Source organism: Myxine glutinosa, chromosome 4 (assembly GCF_964187855.1).
Source record: "Myxine glutinosa chromosome 4, kmMyxGlut1.1, whole genome shotgun sequence".
In the NCBI taxonomy this organism is placed as follows: domain Eukaryota; kingdom Metazoa; phylum Chordata; class Myxini; order Myxiniformes; family Myxinidae; genus Myxine; species Myxine glutinosa.
In genome coordinates, this window is record NC_136264.1 from 165,547,280 (window position 1) to 165,568,954 (window position 21,675).

The 21,675-nt window shown below is 49.6% G+C and overlaps 1 protein-coding gene across 1 annotated transcript in view; it reads right to left on the reverse strand.

Annotated features, from left to right (window-relative positions):
• Positions 1-21,675, reverse strand: part of LOC137417558 (uncharacterized) — a 51,180-nt gene that overhangs the window by 24,015 nt on the left and 5,490 nt on the right. Inside the window, exon 5 of the mRNA XM_068103494.2 lies at positions 19,069-19,216. Coding sequence (XP_067959595.2) covers positions 19,069-19,216 — 148 coding nt within the window. The remainder of the gene's footprint in view (positions 1-19,068; positions 19,217-21,675) is intronic.

The window sequence follows — 21,675 nt, forward strand, 5'->3', positions numbered from 1 at the left end:
AGATCACTCTTGCCGTCATACGGCGCGAGTGGGACCTTGTGGGACCACCTCGTATGCGAGTCGTTGCCCGCCTGCCGGACCCCGTGCGTCGCCCCTTGCGGGGTCAGCGCGGGGCCGAACCGGCCGGGCCCCCACAGTACATTACCCCCAAGGGGCTCTCGTGCCTCCCCGGTCCCTCCAACAACTACCCCTGTTGGTGTCGATGCATGGGTCACACCTCCGCAACCCGCTACCCATTCCATACCACCACAACCTTGCTCACCCACACCTCGCACCTCTCGTTGCATACCCTCCGGACCAGCCATACACCTCACTCTTGGCCTCTCACGAACATCCGGGTCTATCTCGACCCCCAAGCTTATTAAATCACCTGGCGCATCATACGCACGACCATATTGGTCACCACTTACACCGGGTCCTCTTTCTCTTCGCTTCTCCTCCATCACCTGCGAATCCCTCATCCGGTTAATGAGCACATCATCACGATCCGAACACAGACTTTGGACCAATTCTTTTACCTCCTCCTTTATCTCTTTCTTATCCTCTCTCCGTCGCTTCTTAATTTCGCTCACCCCTTCTTCCACTTCTTCTAATTTCTGCTTCACCTCCTTCATCTCCTCGTGCGCCCCTTTAAGTTCTTCCTCTAACTCCACTTTATTTTTTTCTATGTGCTCCCGCACCTCCCGCTCTTTAACCTCCATCACCTCTACCACCTTGTCCATTTTCCTCGTCAGGTCCTCATGTACCGTCTGACACTCTTTTTTAATTACCCCTACGTCCTTTTTCATCTCCTTCTGTGTCGATTTTAAACCCTCTATTACCGCTGTGTTCTTCTTTACCTGGTCCCCCAACTCCTTTTGTCCCACTGTCAGTTGTTCTACTCCCAGCGTCAACTCCTCTATACCCCCTTGCAATTTTACAGTCCCCTTTCTCACCTCCTTCTCCATGCGCTCCTTACAGTGCCTCACCTCCTCGCGCACTCCTCCGACCTCCTCACTCACACCTCTTCTGATCTCCTCTCCCATCACTTGCATCTCCTGCCCAGATGCCACCCTCATCTGCTCCATTTCCTCCCTGTGAGCATCCAGTTTGGTTTCTACCCCCATTCTGACCCCCTCTATCTGCTGCCCCATTTGTTTAACTTCCCTTTCCGCTTGGTCCCTCATGTCCCTCAATTTGCCTTCCATCCTGTTTTCTAACCCCTCTAACCCCTTTTGCATCCCTTCCATTTGATTCTCTTGAGCGGCCATTCTGTTTTCTACCCCCATTAACCCATTTCTCACCTCTTTTATCCCGTTGTCTAACCCCTCAAAATTATTGTCTAACTTCCCCAATTTCTTGTCTAACCCCTCACCGGTACCCCTCGCTTCGTCCCTCATTACCCCCATTTGGCCCTCCAATCGCTCAATATCAGCCCTCAATTCGTCCCTCATTACCCCCATTTGGTTTCCCATTACCCCCATTTGGCCCTCCCCTCGCTCACTCTGAGCATCCATCCGGTTCCCCATTTGTTCCATAAGGGCCCTCATTTGCAGGAGGAAAAGGTTCGAATCCACCAGCGGCGCTACCACGGTCGCGGGCGCGGTCGCCGTGGCCATGCGCGAGGCGCCATTTTGTGCACCCGCAACCTCGTGCGCTACGACGCTATTTTGCGAATCTGCTACCCTCACTGCTTCGCTCTCCTCTTGTCCCTCATTTTGGTCCTGGATCGACCCTGCCTCCCTCTCTTCTACCGGAACCCAGCCGTCTTGGTCTGCCATAGCGCGACTTTCAAAATTCGGGTTTTTTTTTTTTTTTGTAAAACACAATTAAATTTCGCCGTTATAATTTCGAGCGCGGGAAACGCGCTCCGGATCGAATTCCACTTCCCGACACCAAAATGTTACCCTAATGGTACAATTGGTGTTCCAAAATTTGGGCCTAACTGAATTTAGTCCCAGGTCCGAATCCAACTCCTCGACACCAAATGTTACAGACGCGGTTGTGGATGTTAGTTTACCGAGCGGTTTGGTATGACCGCGTCTGCACAGTTTACCTGATTATACTCGAACGTTGGCCAAGTCGCGCTACGCTAAATCAATTGAGGAAAGGACACAACGTCAACGGCTGGGTTAAAATGACACGACACCAGGGGTACAGTTCTCAAGACCTCCGGAGGAGGTTATAATATTTCGGAACGTTAGATTACAAGGACGAGAGAGACAGCATAGGAAGGTAGGCACTTAAATACGGTCTTATAGTAGTCCCGACAGACGACAGATAAACGGGACAAGACTGACTCACACGGGGATTGATGGCAAGGAAGGGCAGGTAGTCGAGGCTCAAGGTGCACCTTGGCGCAGGGGCAGAATCGACCCGGTCCGGTCCAGAGATGCGGGAGGTCTCGTCGCGCTGGAGGTGGCGTCTCTTTCTCCTTCGTGGCTGAGGCGCATCTGACGTCACGTCCGGTAAGTGGCTGCGTATATCCGGCGGGGAGTGACACGCCCTCGGCTCGTTAGCTCCGCCCCAGATGGAATCGGCCCGTTGCTTCTCATTGGGTGCGGGGGGTTACCGGGCTCCGCCCTTGACGAGGGGCCGACAGTCAGCCCCTTCGTGGTAACCCCGTCGGCGCACATGGGCAATGGCGGCTAACCGAGCCGGAGTGAGGACGCACACTCCCCGCGCGCTGTTGTTGTAGTTGTTGTTGTTGTTGTTTCATGGGGAAGATGGGAGGAGGTATGGGGAGGTCCTAAACTCACTACTGGTGCCATACAATCACATTCTGGTGCAACGAAGAGTCAGAATTAATGGAAACGAGTCCTTAACTGACATAGACTAAGAATAACTAGCAAGATGTCCGAAAGTTGTCTACGTGAGATGCGGTGGACCTGGGCACGACATTTAATGGGGGAAAAAGGGGAAGGTCGGTTCTACAGAGTGTTGTTTACAGACAATGGGACTAGGGAATGGGGGATTGGGGATAGTTGGGGAGTATTGGGGAAATAGGGGAATATTTACAAGCGGATATGGAGGCCAAATCCCATATCCGCAACAATATATATATATATATATATATATATATATATATATATATATATATATATATATATATATATATATATATATATATATATATATATATATATATATATATATATATATATATATGTATATATATATATATATCTATATATATATATATATATATATATATATATATATATATATATATATATATATATATTGTTACGGTCCGCGGATTAGATGTTATTTTTACCGAGCGGAGGTAACCGCGGCCGAACAGTTGTTCCCCGACTAAACCCGATTCACCCAAACGTTGGCCGTATCGTTGCGGACGCGGTTAAAGATGTTATTTACCGAGCGGTTGGTATTACCACGACCGAACAGTTCCCCCGATTCTTCCCCAACTCACCCGTATGGGTGCCACCCTTACCCACCGTCATACGGCGCGAGTGGGACCTTGTGGGACCACCTCGTATGCGAGTCGTTGCCCGCCTGCCGGACCCCGTGCGTCGCCCCTTGCGGGGTCAGCACGGGGCCGCACCGGCCGGGCCCCCACAGTACATTACCCCCAAGGGGCTCCCGTGCCTCCCCTGTCCATCTAAAAACTAGCCCTGTTGGTGTCGATGCATGGGTCACGCTTCCGCAACCCGCTACCCATTCCATACCACCACAACCTTGCTCACTCACACCTTGCACCTCTCCCATCACCGGACCCTCTCGCTCGCACCCTCGTTCCATACACTCCGGACCAGCCATACACCTCACTCTTGGCCTCTCACGAACATCCGGGTCCATCTCGACCCCCAAGCTTATTAAATCACCTGGCGCATCACACGCACGACCATATTGGTCACCACTTACACCGGGTCCTCTTTCTCTTCGCTTCTCCTCCATCACCTGCGAATCCCTCATCCGGTTAATGAGCACATCATAACGATCCGAACACAGACTTTGGACCAATTCTTTTACCTCCTCTTTTATCTCTTTCTTATCCTCTCTCCGTCGCTTCTTAATTTCGCTCACCCCTTCTTCCACTTCTTCTAATTTCTGCTTCACCTCCTTCATCTCCTCGTGCGCCCCCTTAAGTTCTTCCTCTAACTCCACCTTATTTTTTTCTATGTGCTCCCGCACCTCCCGCTCTTTAACCTCCATCACCTCTACCACCTTGTTCATTTTCCTCGTCAGGTCCTCATGTACCGTCTGACACTCTTTTTTAATTACCCCTACGTCCTTTTTCATCTCCTTCTGTGTTGATTTTAAACCCTCTATTACCGCTGTGTTCTTCTTTACCTGGTCCCCCAACTCCTTTTGTCCCACTGTCAGCTGTTCTACTCCCAGCGTCAACTCCTCTATACCACCTTGCAATTTTACAGTCCCCTTTCTCACCTCCTTCTCCATGCGCTCCTCACAGTGCCTCACCTCCTCGCGCACTCCTCCAACCTCCTCACTCACACCTCTTCTGATCTCCTCTCCCATCACTTGCATCTCCTGCCCAGATGCCACCCTCATCTGCTCCATTTCCTCCCTGTGAGCATCCAATTTAGTTTCTACCCCCATTCTGACCCCCTCTATCTGCTGCCCCATTTGTTTAACTTCCCTTTCCGCTTGGTCCCTCATGTCCCTCAATTTGCCTTCCATACTGTTTTCTAACCCCTCTAACCCCTTTTTCATCCCTTCCATTTGATTCTCTTGAGCGGCCATTCTGTTTTCTACCCCCGTTAACCCATGTTTCACCCCTTCTATCCCATTGTCTAACCCCTCTAATTTAGCTTCTAGCCGTTCCCCCATTTCTCCCATTTTGCCCCCCATTTCGCTCCCCAATCGCTCACTATCAGCCCTCGCTCCGTCCCTCATTACTCCCATCATTCTGCTTTCCATTTCTTCGCCATTCTTGTCCATAAGGGCCTTCATTTGTATAAAAAAAAGGTTCAAATCCACCAGCGGCGCTGCTACGGTCGCGGGCGCGGTCGCCGTAGCCATCTGCGAGGCGCCATTTTGCGCGCCCGTAACCTCGTGCGAGAGGACGCCATTTTGCGAACCTGCCGCCCTCACTGCTTCGCTCTCCTCATGTCCCTCAATTTGGTCCTGGATCGACCCTGCCTCACTCTCCTCTACCGGAACCCAGCCGTCTTGATCTCCCATAGCGCGACTTTCAAAATTCGGGTTTTTTTGTAAAACAAAATCAAATTTCGGTGACTTGTAATTTTGAGCGCGTTAAGCGCGCTTCGGGTCCGTATCTCACTCCCTGACACCAATTGTTGCGGTAATAACACAATTGGTGTCCAAAATTTGGGCTAAATAAATTTAGTCCCAGGTTCGAATCCCACCTCCTGACTACCAATTGTTGCGGACGCGGTTAAAGATGTTATTTACCGAGCGGTTGGTATTACCGCGACCGAACAGTTCCCCCGATTCTTCCCCAACTCACCCGATTCACCCAGACGTTGGCCAAATCGCGCTATGCCAAATCAATGATAGAAAGGACACGACGACTGGGAAAAAGGAAACGACGCAAGGGGTACAGTTCTCAAGACCTCCGGAGGAGGGTATAATTACAGTGGTGGAGAAAAGGGGTAGATTACAAGGCAGTGAGGTAAAGACACAGAAGAGATGGGCACTTAATTACCGTCTTATCTTATCCCAGACAGACCACAGACAAACGGAACAAGGCAGACTTACACAGGGATTGATGGCAGGAAGGGACAGGTAGGTCGATAGCACAAGGTGCACCTTGGCTCGGGGACAGGATAAAGCACGGTCCAGAAGATGCAGGGAGGTGTCACAGCGCTCGGAGGGGACGTCTTTCTTTCTCCAAGCTCAGCGCGCATCTGACGTCACCTCCCCCTCACTGCGCATGCTCAGCCGGGAGTGATACGCCCTCGGCTGGTTGGTTCCGCCCCACTGGGGCCGGTCCGCCGCTTCCATTGGGTGCGGGGGTTACCGGGCTCCGCCCTTGACGAGGAGCTGACAGGGAGCCCCTATTTGGTAACCCCGTCGAGCACATGTTTGATGGCGGCTCGTTGGGAAGGCCTGGTGCCCTCCCAACACCCCCTACTAACCAAGCGGGAGTGAGGACGCGCACTTCCTGCGCTCGTTGTTGTTGTTGTTGTTGTTGTTGTTGTTGAACTGTGAGGAAGAGCTGCGGGGAGGTATTGGGAGGTCCTAAACTTCCTAACGGTGCCATACAATCACATTGTGGTGCAACGAAGGGTCAGAATTAATGGAAACGAGTCCTTAACTGACATAGACTAAGAATAACTCGCAAGATGTCCTATAGTTGTCTTACATGAGATGCGGTGAACCTGGGCATGACATTTAATGGGGGAAATAGGGGGAGGTCGGGTCTACAGAGTGTTGTTTACAGAAAATGGGACTAGGGAATGGGGGATTGGGGATAGTTGGGAAGTATTGAGGAAATAGGGGAATATTTACAAGCGGATATGGATGGATGCAAATCCCATATCCGCAACAATATATATATATATATATATATATATATATATATATATATATATATATATATATATATATATATATTGTTACGGTCCGCGGATTAGATGTTATTTTTACCGAGCGGAGGTAACCGCGGCCGAACAGTTGTTCCCCGACTAAACCCGATTCACCCAAACGTTGGCCGTATCGTGCCACAGATACTCAATGTGGAAAAGACTAAGACGACAAATGTGAAGAAAAGGAATAAGAAGATGAGAAAATGGTTGAAAATACTACTAAATTTATTTACTATTTACAGGCTCAAAATAACCAAGGAGAAGGAAAGATAATAAAATAATATACAGAAGCTTTTAGAGACACAGGGAAAATACTAGCTTATACAGACTTAGTTACTACCCAGGACAGCACGAACAAAACAAACTCACGTACGCAAATGGGGAACTTGCAGGCAGGAATGGCTGGAAAGGATGAGCAGGTGGGATCACAGGGCACAGCGAGCAGGTCCACTCCGGGCGGGAAGCGGGGAGCCGGCAGCTCCTTGTAATCCGCTTTACAGCGCACGCCGGCAGCTCCTGGTATTCGGCTTTACAGCGCACGCCGGCAGGGTCACTCGCTGCCCCGTCAGGGCTTCACGCGGCTGGTTGAAACGGGGCTGGACTCATCTGCTGTATCTCTTTGCAACTCGTTCGTAAAAGTTCCTCTGCTTTCTCTTGGACCCTTTCTTTGTCGTGTACCTCTCCACGCAGCTCAGCTCGTATATCCTTCCTCTCACTTCTCTCCAGCGCGGGTCTGACACGCCCCCTTCGGTTTCGGTACCGCCCTCCTCCCCCGTGCTCTGTTTCGTGACCTTGTATGGTAATCCCACGGGCTTGTATCCTTATTTGGGCATCGCGCCGACGGCACGCCCCTCGTGGCGAGCCACGGGCTTGTTTCCTTATTTGGGCATGGGGCTGCACAGCCCCGCCCTTCGTGGCGCGCCCTGGGCTTGCCTGTCCCTGGCGACCCCGCCCCTCCTGTTCAAACAGAGCACGGAGCACATATTCACTATAGCAGCGAATTGAGAGGGCGTGCACCCCACGCTTGTGCACTGCTTTACCCACAGATGGAGAGTTTGGCTGGGAAATGGAAGTATTGAAGGGGAGCTATTCTTAAATGATTCGGTGCAATGGAGTATTATTCTAATGGAAGACAAGGCCTTACTCTAAAACACATAATAAGATATAAGCTACTGAACAAGGGTTTTATCGGGTCCTGCAATGTGGTGTTTCATGGAATAACTACCGGGACGCCCTTTTTACCTTTACACAACTCTGGAGGCAGGAGGGGCCATATCCAACCAATGTTACACAACAATTTACCACGACAATACACACAATCAAAAAAATGCAATCCTCATATCCACAACAATATTTTATATATATATATATATATATATATATATATATATATATATATATTTTTTTTTTTTTTTTTTTTTTTTTTTTGTCGCGATCCCGGCTGTGAAATGGTTCCCAGCACGGAATACGGACGTTAATGTCCGGGCTTCAAGTAGTCCACGGAGTGGACAGAGAGAACTCAATAAACACAATTGTGTTTTAATCGGCCTTCTAGGGGTAAGGCACGATGCTTTATTGGCTCGATCACAAAACCATGAAAGGTAACAAAATGGAATAAACTGCACAAAGCCTGCAGGAACTGTCGGCAACAGACGCTCCAAACAGGACGCAGGTAAGATCACTCGCGGCTCCAATCGACGATCTCCGGGACTCGGAGGGTAACAGGATGGAATTCACCGCACAAGGCCGGCAGGAACGGTCGGCCAGCAGCTCCAACACGAAGCAGGCAATCACTCGCGGTTCCAATCTACGAGATCCGGGAATCACTCGTTCTCTTCCGGAGTTACTCGCTCGTAAAATACCGAACTGTAATCGACCAGCCCAACTCGGCTGTCGAAAGGATTCAAGGAAAGCCCTTTTTAGATTTCCCACTCGGAGCCCTCGAGCCGCGTCCGTTGCATAAGATGGCGACCGCGCTCTCTCTGGACTCTCCACCAATCACGTGCCGAATCGCCTCCCGATCGCGTGAGGCTCCAAGGAGGCCACGTCACGCGGTGGGCGGGGCACCAAATCTGGGTGAGAACAGGTGGTTTCACCGGTGGTTTCTCACAGTCCTCCCCCCCTAAGTAAAAACCCCGTCGAATAGACGGCGTTTTTAAAACCAGTATTTGTAGTAGGTGCAAATCACATGGCAAGATGATGGCGGTAATCGCTAACAGGCAATTAACGCAATTAACAATTATTAACACTTATTAACAACAATAACGCAACAACGCAACAATACAACGCAACGCAATAGCGCAACAATAACGCAATTATTAACGCACAGGCAATTAACAGGCATTAACAGGTTAACAATGAACCAGTTTGGTTTTTTTTTTTTTTTTTCACACACAAATTTTAACACCATACACCACATTAATATCTACCCTACAAGAGTTACACTTCACACAAAGCACAATAGAGAGGCAAGGGGGCCAAACTCAAGTTGGGGGAAGCGTTGACAGGAAGGAAACGGGCCGAGACCTAGAGCGGCGGGTACTCCTCCGGTGTCGAGAACAACAGTCATATGCGTAATGACCCCTTTCACCGCACTGGTAACATCGATCGTTCGGGTCGAAAGGCCTGCGGACCAAAGGGCGTCTGAAACGAGGCCGCCGCGACATGCCATTCGACATCTCGACGCACACACGCGATCCGCAAATTAACCTTCCATCAAGGGCTCTGACCGAATCTTCAGCATCTCGTGGCTCTTCAAACTCAACAACTGCAAATCCAGGTGGGTTTCGAGCAACCCATACGTTGCGGAGTGGTCCGTAATGTTCGAAGACCCTCCCTAGCTCGGCTTTCGCTGCTCCATTGCCCAGGTTTCCCACATATACCTTAGCATTAGCGTTCCTGCTGAATCGCGACATGGCGGGAGCGGTCCCTGAGGAGCACGGCACCTGAGGGTGGCTTGACGGGAGGCTCGGGTGGACTTCAGCTGACGCAACGTCACCGTCGGGAACTGGAGTCGAGGCGCTAGGCTCCTCGGGCCAGAGTGAAGATATGTCTGACTCCGCCCCTCTCTCCGCCTGTTTACTCTGGGATCTAGTGACCCCCCCACAGGTCAGAGTCAATGACTCCTCCCTGGCCATGGCATCATTGCCAATCAGCAAGGAGACCCCGGGTATCGGGTAGTAGGGTACCACCACACAGGTCACTGGACCCTTAAAAATGTCACTCCGGACCTCGAGGAGGGCAAGGGGATACCGGCCAAGAACCCGGTCAATGCCCCGAAGGAGGGTATACTCGCCGGTATAATGCATCTGAGAGGCCGGAACTACCCCCGCCCGGAGAACACACCGTGTCGCCCCAGTATCCCGAAGGTATTGGGCCTCAAACTTCAGCATCGAATCAGGGCCACCCACTAAGGCTGTCCCTGAATAATCCTGGTACAGTGGATGAATGGAATTAGCCTCGGTGGCAGTGACCTCGGTCACCGATGCCACCGTCGTGTGCGAGGGCCCGGCGGATGAGCTCCACTGATCTCCCTCCGACTTAACAGGAGGGTTGCCTCGGTAGGCCGGACTAGCGGGATTAGAGAAGCAGCGGTTTTCACCGTGCCCCACGCGTTTGCAGAAATCGCACCAGGGCCCTGCCCTGGTCTGCGGCTTGCGACCGCCACCAGTGGAGGGCATCGGAGAACCCCTCCCCTCGATCCAGCCGCCGGGCAGACGGGGGGCGGTCTTGATCGCAGACTCCTCCGTCTTACGACGCGACTGCGTGACTTGCAGCATTTTGCACGCCAAAACATGTTTATCAATAAGGTTGACGCAGTCTGCCAAGGAAACAGTGTCTTTGTCGACAAGAAACAATGCTAAGTCAGGCGGAAGCTGTTGATCGATACGGTAACGCACCAGGAGTTCCGCAACCGCTTGAGGTAACTCAACCTTGCTCCCCTTGAACCATCTCTGCAGCTGTTCCAACAAGGCCCGCGAATGTTCCTCATAGGTTTGACTGGACTCACGAGTCCAGCTGAAAAAATTTCTCCTATAAATACATGCGGACACCGCATAGGCGTTCAAAATCTCGGCCTTCAATGCCCTGTATTTGTTTGCGTCCTCGGTTGCCATCCTCGCATATACCTCCCTCGCCTTCTCAGATAGATGGCTCACAAGATGGCCGACCCACAAGCTCTCATCAATGCCACCGGCAGCCAACAACTTCTCCGCCATCTCCAGATACGCTTCTGGCTTCGTGTCTCCCGTCCAGTCCGGCAAACGAACATGAACAGTTTCCGGGACTCTTGCAGCAGACCCCTCTGCCCGCGGTCGTTCAGTCAACATTCGCAACTCATGCTCTCTGACGTGTTCAGCTTCTGCTGCTGCCTCTGCTGCTGCCGCACGCTCTCTCTCTCTCTCACGCTCTCTCTCTGCTGCCGCATGCTCTCTCTCTGCTGCCGCATGCTCTCTCTCTGCTGCCGCAGCACGCTCTCTCTCTGCTGCCGCACGCTCTGCCTCTGCCCTGTCATTCTCCCATTTATACATGTCAAGTTGTTGAACCGGAGTCAGCCCGGTCCAGAAGGGCGAACGCATGCATTTAGTCATGATGGAATCGCTTCCTAACATCTCGGGTTGAGTGACCGGGTCAAGGCTGCTTGCGTCGCTCACATCGCCACCCACGTGACTGTCAACATGATCAGGTTGAACTCTCACTTCTCTGGTCGACATAGCTTGGCTACGAGTTATCATAAGACAAGGCACAAAACACAACGCTCAAACACAACGCTCTGTTGGGGAAATACGACACGAACTACACAATATCACCCGCACATCAAATTGCCAATGAGAAAAATACCACGTACAAATACTCACGTTTTTTTTTTTTTTTGTCGGTTGTTTGGAGGGATCCGAGGCTCACTTATTCTGCAGTGAAGCACCACCCAAGACAGCGTCCTACGGCGAGAAAGTTCCTCCAAGACGGCGTCCGCTGGTGAGAAGATGCAGAGAAGATGCAGATGCCGAATTCCCGTCTCAATTCGAATGTCTCTCACTTGAAAGATCCTAGGACGAGCAACCCATTTGTCGCGATCCCGGCTGTGAAATGGTTCCCAGCACGGAATACGGACGTTAATGTCCGGGCTTCAAGTAGTCCACGGAGTGGACAGAGAGAACTCAATAAACACAATTGTGTTTTAATCGGCCTTCTAGGGGTAAGGCACGATGCTTTATTGGCTCGATCACAAAACCATGAAAGGTAACAAAATGGAATAAACTGCACAAAGCCTGCAGGAACTGTCGGCAACAGACGCTCCAAACAGGACGCAGGTAAGATCACTCACGGCTCCAATCGACGATCTCCGGGACTCGGAGGGTAACAGGATGGAATTCACCGCACAAGGCCGGCAGGAACGGTCGGCCAGCAGCTCCAACACGAAGCAGGCAATCACTCGCGGTTCCAATCTACGAGATCCGGGAATCACTCGTTCTCTTCCGGAGTTACTCGCTCGTAAAATACCGAACTGTAATCGACCAGCCCAACTCGGCTGTCGAAAGGATTCAAGGAAAGCCCTTTTTAGATTTCCCACTCGAAGCCCTCGAGCCGCGTCCGTTGCATAAGATGGCGACCGCGCTCTCTCTGGACTCTCCACCAATCACGTGCCGAATCGCCTCCCGATCGCGTGAGGCTCCAAGGAGGCCACGTCACGCGGTGGGCGGGGCACCAAATCTGGGTGAGAACAGGTGGTTTCACCGGTGGTTTCTCACAATATATATATATATATATATATATATATATATATATATATTGTTACGGACACGACTTAGATGTTGCTTGACCGAGCGGAATGGCCGCCGTGTTCGCACAAGTTACCCGATTACACTCGAACGTTGGCCGAATCGCGCTATGCTAAATCAATGAAGGAAAAGGACACAACGGCTGGGATTAAGGCAACGACACAAGGGGTACAGTTCTCAAGACCTCCGGAGGAGGATATAATATTGGTTATGCAGAACGGTTAGATTACACGACAAGAGGTAAAGCACAGCAAGATGGACACTTAGACACAGTCTTATCTTAGCCCCGACAGACCACAGACAAACGGGACAAGACTGACTCACACAGGGATTGATGGCAAGGAAGGGCAGGCAGTCGATAGCTCAAGGTGCACCTTGGCTCAGGGGCAGAATCGACCCGGTCCGGTCTAGAGATGCGGGGAGGTATCGTCGCGCTGGAGGTGGCGTCCTTTTCTCTCCAAGCTGAGGCGCATCTGACGTCACCTCCGTCTTCCTGCGCATGTCCAGCGGGGAGTGACACGCCCTCGGCTCGTTAGCTCCGCCCCAGATGGAATCGGTCCGCCGCTTCTTATTGGGTGCGGGGGGTTACCGGGCTCCGCCCTTGACGAGGAGCTGACAGTGAGCCCCTGCGTGGTAACCCCGTCGGAGCACATGTTCAATGGCGGCTAACCAAGCCGGAGTGAGGACGCACACTCCCCGCGCCGCCGCCGCGCCGCTGTTGTTGTTGTTGGTGTTGTTGTTCCATGAGGAAGAGATGCGGGGAGGTATTGGGAGGTCCTAAACTTTCTAACGGTGCCATACAATCACATTCTGGTGCAACGAAGAGTCAGAATTAATGGAAACGAGTCCTTAACTGACATAGACTAAGAATAACTAGCAAGATGTCCTTTAGTTGTCTACGTGAGATGCGGTGAACCTGGGTACGACATTTAATGGGGGAAAAAGGGGAAGGTCGGTTCTACAGAGTGTTGTTTACAGACAATGGGACTAGGGAATGGGGGATTGGGGATAGTTGGGGAGTATTGGGGAAATAGGGGAATATTTACAAGCGGATATGGATGGAGGCCAAATCCCATATCCGCAACAATATATATATATATATATATATATATATATATATATATATATATATATATATATATATATATATATACACACACACAGACTTCGCATTTAATATGGAATATTTTTTTTGTGGGGGTGAACTTACTTTTCAAGATGACTTAGAACCAAAAGTTCATTGGAATTATGTTGAAATTATTCTAGATTTTGTTAATGTGATGTTTAAAAGAAACAAAAACCACATTTGACATTTCGAAGCAAGTAAATTGATCCTCGAAAGTTATTGTAAACTGATATCGAACTCAATTCACGGACAGTACTGTGTTAAACTTCTGTACGTTTTCCAGAAGTATCTCTTTATTTTGCACATTAGCCAAAAAAAATTTCAACAAAAAACAAAAGCTAAATTATGACTGGGATTACGGACAGTAAAATTACAGTTCAGTACTTCGTGTAACCCCCACGAGCATTCAGGAGAGCACGTACACGTTGAGGCATGCTGTTCACGAGATTTGCCAAGGTTTGGACAGGAATTGCTTGCCATGCAGTGACAATAGCCTGCTGCAATTCACGCACAGAGGTCGGCTGCTGGTCCAAGTGGTCGATTTGATGCGTTCATTCTGCCCACAAGTTCTCTATCGGATTCATATCTGGGGACATGGCAGGCCACTCCATATGCTCTACACCACGTTCAGCAAGAAAGTGTTGGATCATGCGAGCATGATGAGGCCGTGCATTGTCATCTTGGAAGACAAAGTTTCCTCGAAAGGCTGCACGAGCAAATGGAAGCAATGTTTCTTCCAAAATGAACCTGTACTTGAACTGGTTCAGGTTTCCATTCAGAACAACCAGGTCAGTTTTGCCCCCTGCATGAAAAGCAGCCCAAACGGTCACCCCACCACCTCCGGCTTGGACTCTTGGCACTATACAATCTTCGTTGTGGGCTTCATGCACTTGTCTGCACACTCGGACGCGGCCATCTTGACGATAGACCAGAAATCTAGACTCGTCACTGAAGGTCACGTGATTCCAGTGTCCTGGCTGCCATTGACGGTGCTCTCTGGCCCACTGCAATCAGTGCTGGCTGTGTTGTCTGGTCAGGCGTGGCTTTCTCAGGGGACACCTGGCACGATAGCCTGCTTGAACCAGTCGTTGGTTGACTAGCCTTCTGGATACAGGCACATTTGTCAGTTGATGCCACTCAGCCCTACGCCGATTAGCTGACTTGGTACAGCCATTGCAGACTAACCGGTGCAGCTGGCGATCATCTCTCGTTGTGGTTCTGCGTGGACGTCCTGGCCTCGGTATTGGAGTAGGGACACCCCTCTGAGAATTTCGTTTCAGGATCTTTGACACCTGACCTTGAGTGATGCCATACTGCCGAGCAATAGCACGCTGTTTCATGCCGTAATTTCGTAAAGCCACCACTCCATGACAAACAGCATTGTCGAGTTGACGGACCATCTCCAGAGGAAGCGGCAATAACTTTTGGAGACATGCAGCAGTTGTTTTCCACTAATACAGAACGCAACAACCCTTGTATACCTGACTGTGAAGCCAATCATCAAATGCACCTGTCCGTACATTTTGCCTCGCCATCTGTGATATAATCCTGTTGTTGACTTCTTGCTGCGACAATCAGTGACATGGTTCTTTAAACAAATAAATCACCAAAGTGTAAAAGAAACTCACCAGATTGATATACTTAGTTAAGAAAGTAAACCCAAGTCAAGAAAAAAATAATATTCCATATTAAATGCCAAGTCTGTATAAGACAGAAAGGAGGAATCTATTGACGTGCTTCATGAATTGAGGTAGGTTGGCATGGAGGGCAAAGCAAAATGCAGGTAAACTGTTCCGGAGTGATGCCATGCGGAGGAAAAATAAACTCGTCTCGAAGAATACCTCATAATCTTACTCTTTGGGACAGATACAGTGTATGGATGGGAAGAAACTGCCAAACGTGTAGAGCGACTGAAGGTATGCTCAGGTGGAACAACCTGTGACAGACCCTCAGAGCACATTCCATGGTAATATCTGCAGAAAAGGCTCAAGGGAGCAACAGAGCGGCAGACAGAGAGGTTCCAGGGATGATGCCAATCCTGTCCCACCAGAATAGCAGGACATCGCTGGATTCTGTCAAGAAGAGATGGGTGACAGGCCAGAGCACCCTGTTCTTAACCTCCCTCCTTTTCTTCATCCTTACCACAAACACCACATGCTAATGCTGGGAGGTACCATGCTCTCCCGCCACTGCCTTGCAATCCTTAACCCTCCACAGCTGTCACTTCATTACCACCACCAAATCCAATTATGTGCTGCTGTCCCTCCTGCAGGTAATCTTGTGGCTTTCCCGCTTTTGAAGAACAACCAGCTCTGGCCACCAGGTCCTCTGTATTCCTCGTCCTCCAACTAAATTTACAAACACATTCTTCTTCACCCAGCTCCGCTATTTCCACATGCATGTTAAAGTCCCCCGCAATACACAGCATCACCTCCAATTCAACCATTCCCATTATCCTCTCCAGTGGGTCACTGAAGTTCTGCTTCTCCGCCCCAGTCCTTCCCATTGGTGGCCCATATACCGATATCACACACATCATTTGCCTCTGTATCACCACCCATGCCATAACAATCCATCCCTCCAATCTTTCCATTCTGACCCCCTGCTTGCTGATCTCTTCTGATACTATTATTCCCACACCATTACTCCTTCCATCCCCACCTACATGCAACATCCTGTGTCCTCCTACCAACCTCCTCGCCCTGTCTCCCTTTCCATCTGGTCTTCTGCACACACAACACTTATTCATGTGTGTACAGGAGACCCCACATTCATTCATAGATCCCACATTCAAACTATCTAGTCGAACCTCACCTCACTTATGAACTGCTGCCCAAGCTAGTATCATCTTTATTAATTTGGGATGCTCGGGTCATCTGCCTGCTGTTACGGATACCGGCCCTAATAATGATGGTGGTTCTTGTTATCAGGGTTGATGCTTCTTGCTTATTGATGATGCGGATGTTGATCATGCTTATTGTGGTTAAAAGGGTTAAAAGCGCTCCGGGTAAAAGGTGGCCGGATATCGGATCGTGACTGGAAGAGATAAGGAGAGGAGGAGGGGAAGCGGGGAAGATCGGGAGGAGACGTGTTCTGATTGCAGCTCCAGACCGAGCAGTCGAACGTGCAGGAAAAGGGAACTTTGCCTCCTTGAAAAGACGTCCGCACGATAGGAGATCGCCGAATTGCTGCGGCGCCTGCGTAGTCAGGTATCCTCGTGGAGGTTGCCGAGTATCCTCACCTCCCAACCCAGGTGCAAGAGAAAGCCGACCGCCATCTTCGCCACGTGCATCACTGGCAGTGACCAGGTTTTTGCGGCGCGTCGACCAGGTGTTACTCTCCGGCGGGCTGCCGGGGACGGCTGTACAAGTCAGTGGCTGGGTGAGGGTTATTGAGGAGACTCGCGGATTGAACCGCAACCCGGTACATACCCGAAATCGTCTTTGGGGAGGTTTCCCATTCTACCGCCATTGTGCTGGAGATTGGACCACGTGGCCTGCGGGTTGGTTCGATCGACTCCGCTTCCCCAGATTGGAATCGGAAATTGAGTCCACGTTCGCTGGAGCGAATCGACGTCACCTTGGAGGCGTACAAAGACATTGGGGCAAGGGCCGTGAGTTTCGGGGTTAACGGGCTCGGTAAGGTGGCGCCACCTGTAGATAGGAATTATATTGTGAAGTGCTGTATTAAGTGGGTCGTGATTCCTGTGTGGGATTTATAATATACTAGCAGAGGTACCCGGCTTTGCACGGGAGTGGGAGGAGGAGGGGAGGGGGAAGAGGAGGGGAGGGGAACGGGGGGGAGGGGGGAGGGGGAAGCGGGGGAGGAGGAGGGGAGGGGGAAGAGGAGGGGAGGGGAATGGGGGGGGAGGGGGAAGGGGGGGAGGGGGGAGGGGAAGGGGGGAGGGAAGGGTGCGGGGGTGCCCAGGGGAAGAAGGGCCCCTCCCCTCCCCCTCCCCCCCCCCTTTCCCCTCCCCCCCTCCCCTCCCCCTTCCCCCTCCCCCTCCCCCTTCCCCCTCCCCCTCCCCCCCTCCCCATCCCCTTCCCCCTCGTTCCCCTCCCCTTCTCTTCCCCCTCCCCTCCTCCTCCCCCTTCACACCAGGGGGGTTGACTCAGCCTGTCATCCCACCGAGGTCGGAAGTCGGAACTCATTGTCGTCAAATAAATGTAGCCTGTATGTTTCACTCTTTGTCACATGCCGTTGGTCCCATGTCAATCGGATGAAGTTGAAAAATTAACGTTACGAAGGTTCTCTGGGACGTACTGATTCCGAATAATGAAGTTGAAAAATTAACGTTCCGAAATACGCTAATTACGCTAACAGAAGCGCTGGAGGGAGCACTGCGCTCCCTCCCTTAGATTCCCTCCCTCTTCTGCTAGCGCTAATTACGCGTAACACACTAATTTTAAAACCCGAAGTTTTTTTAATTTTAAGGTGTGCTGTAGTCAGAAGCGCTAGAAGCGCTGCGCTCCCTCCCTTCGAATCCCTCTCTCTTCTGCTAGTGCTAATAATACGCTAATTTTAAAACCCGAAATTTTTTAAATGTTTATGTCTCCGTGACATTCCTGGGACCATCCCGAGTCGAACAGTACTTTCCGCTCGCAAATCCGTCCACGGGTTCTCGAGATCTTAGAGATCGTAGATACATCAGGATACAGACACAGAGGCCAACTCTACTTTATATATATAGATTGTGGTTTGTTCGTAACCCTTGGTGTGGACTCGTTATTGATTGGCTTGTTTTCAACCAAGGACAACACATCTTTCTGCCGGGGACTCCCTCGGGGTTCGGAGGTTTACGGAGACCAGAGGATAGGGGAGGACCCCGTAACACTGCCCTGACTGATCTGCTACCATACCATTGAAATTAAATAAATAAATAAAAAAGAAATAATGGGAAATTTAAATAATGGAAAATTACAGTTGGGAAACGAAGTGTAATTTTCCCATAAGAAATAATGGAATGAGATCCCACATAACAGAGGTTTGCATAACAAAGGGATATAAAGATAAGTAACCATTTGTTAAATGGAGGATACCTATAATTAAAAAAAAAATTGAAAATTGAAAAAAGAAAGAAAATTAATCAGGGAAAAAAATAATGAAAAATCAAATAATTGAAAATGTAAAAAATAAATAATTAAATAATTAAAAATATATAATGGGAAAGTATTCTTCAAAAATCTGGACACCACAGACACCAAGACTAAACACTTAATGCCTCCCTTCAGGAACCATAAAATTCAACAAAATGAGGGATAATCAACACATTGATCTGAATATTGTCATTTTTGCTCAAAGTGAGAATGGATTTTTAGCTTTATTGTTTCGTTGAGATACAATATGTTTAATTTTTTTGGTAGATATGAGAATAAAAATAAAGTGTTACATCTATGTACAATGTCAAGTTAGACTTGCGTGAAGGGAATAGGAAGGTAATAATTCAACTCCACTCTTAGTGATGGAACCTCGATGAGAACAAAATTAAGATCCAAGAACAAGCAGGTAAAAATCGGTTCTGGAGACCCAAACAAAACTCACTGGAATCAAATTTCAATCGGGTGCTGATGATGATCAATTTTTATGGCCAATGTGCCGTCGTGGCAATTTTATGTGCCGATGTGAGAATTCTGGGTAATATGAATAACTGTACCATGTTCCAGGCAGATACCGGTAGCTGTTCACGGATGCACGTCACATAGTTGACTGTTGCTGCGAGCACAGCTGCCATGTCCATGCGGCTGCTCGAATAAGAGGGAATCAGATGGCGCAGGTGCTCGCAACATCGCTTGATTCGCACTCTGGAAAGGATACAGAGGCTTTAGGTCTAGAAGGACAATGGCAACCACACAACATTCCACAAGGTCACACAGGTCACTGCACAATGACTTATCCCCTCATTTGTTCTAAATAGTATTAAACAGTGAAAAACTTTCATGAATACCATTTCTTTTTCACATGGAAGACTTCCCCATGACCCTCGCACCCTAGTGCGTTTCAAAATAATTATTTGCCACCATGACTGATGGAAGAATCCTGGTTGAAGACATGATGTAAACCCAGCTTCCCCCCTTGTTGCTGCAATGAACTCACGGAAACCTTTCACCCAATCCTCTCCAAATCGAGATTTCTACTTCCATTTATTTGTCCTTGTGCAAAAACTGGCTCCAGACTACTTGAATGGCTTCGTTTTGCCAAAGATATTCACAATGTCACCAACAGGCTCTCAGTGCAATTTGCCCAGAATTGGAAAGCTAATTAAGTAAGCAGGTTGTGTAGAAGGAAAGCACCAATTAGGTCGCTAGATCCATATCACGTGTTAGTGACTTACGTCTTACAGTCAAGTGGGCCACCCCATATAGTTTCTTCCAAATTACATAAAAGTCAAGATGCATAATGGCATCGGAACGACAAAACTAGTTATGCCAGCAAACTCACAATGTTGGACTTCAGAGTTAAGGATCGGGAGATGGCAAAATGGGCAGGTTTTTATTGGTACATCGGAATATTGGGAGATTTGGAGGGTTGGGGGCAGAGAGGAGGGAGATCTCCTCTCATAGCGGGATATATATTGTTACGGTTTTTAGAACCTTCACTTGTAAATAATAATTCTTGTAAATAATTCTCTTCACTTAAAAAGGTTGCACCCATAGTTAGTCCACAAGCAACACGTAGGACACCATAGGACCTTCTTCAGTTATTTCATTAGTATGTGTTTCAGGTAAGGCTCTGTTTCCAATAGTTTGACTCTGCGTTGCATTAATCAAATAACCTAGGCCCTTGTTTAAATCCCATTCATTTTGCGGCTTGCCTCCCTCCAAATTGTATTGCGCGTCTTTGCCAGCAGCGTTCACTGCATTGAGCCTTTGCTGCCGCAGCGCTCGCTCCAAACGCCATTAACCATGCGGTCAGAGTGGAGAAAAAGGGGGAGGAGTTGCCGGGGCGAGGCGTGGCCCCAGCAACGTGTTACGAAGGGAGGAGTCAGTGAGCCCTCGCGACCAACCAGGGCCGTGGCGAGCTCACCGGTGGGTGTGTCTAAAAGCAGGCGGCTTGATTTTGACGCGCCCGATATAAGCGCAAGCGCGGAGCCCTTATATAGTTCGGAGTTCGGAGTCAGAGTTGAGCAGAAGTTCGGAGTTCGGAGTCAGAGTTCAGCAGAAGTTCGGAGGGGGGGGGGGGGGGGGGGTTGTGAGCGAGTTTGAAGAGAGAAGGAGGGAGTGAGAGGTCGTTGCAATTGCACGTAAGCAATTAGAATTGCATCATCGATTGCATTGAACTACGCATGCGGCCGTGCGAAGGACTACCCCCCCCCACCACGTATAAGGTCCGCGCGCGCCGAACGGTAGGCACTCGCTGCTGCCCGGGTTCTCGCCACGGTCGAGTCAACACCCGGAGCCGGACTTGAGTGGATCGGAGCCGGACCTCAACGCCTGAACCATCTGCCCGGACCTTCCTCCCCTGCCATCTGCCTGGACCTTCTCCTCCTACCACTACCCTTTCGTGTAAGTCTGTTTGTGTTGTCCTGGGCATGTTAATTAAGACTGTGTAAGGTTGCCCTGTGTCTGCTTCTTCTTCTTCTTCTTATTGTATATGCCCTGCTTTTGTTTCCTCTTCAGTATTGTTAATAAATTCTGTGTTCTTCCTTACTTTGGTTTCTGTTCTTCCATTCGATCATCTTTGTCTTTTCCCCATTGAGTACCGGTGGCACGATTTGGCCAATCGCTCAGAATCGGGTTTAGTCCTTTTGTTAATGGCTCGGGCTTCGGATTGCTAAACCGCTCGGCAATTTCCATCTTGTCCGCGGTCCGAGCAGAAGTTATCTCCCTGTTTCACGGCCAGGGGTAGCACTCAGGTATTTGGGACTTCATTGACCAATCACCCTGGCTGCTCCCGACCGGAAGGAGCATTATAACTTCTAGGGTTGGGGGAACGGCCAGCTTGAAAGACAAGGGGATTAACCCCCCCTTGGTAAGGGGAGCGCTGACCCCCGAATCCGTAACAATATATATATATATATATATATATATATATATATATATATATATATATATATATATATATATATATATATATATATTTGTATAGAACATCGAGGCTCGTGTAAGAGCTAACATTGATCACAAAAAGACAAACCGACACATAAAACATGAGACAAAGGGAGCGGGAGACAAGATGGGGAGAGAAAGGGAAACACACAAGTACAACAGCAGAGAAGAGGGACATCGGAAGATCTGTGGGAGGGAGAGGGCTTGGGGGGAGG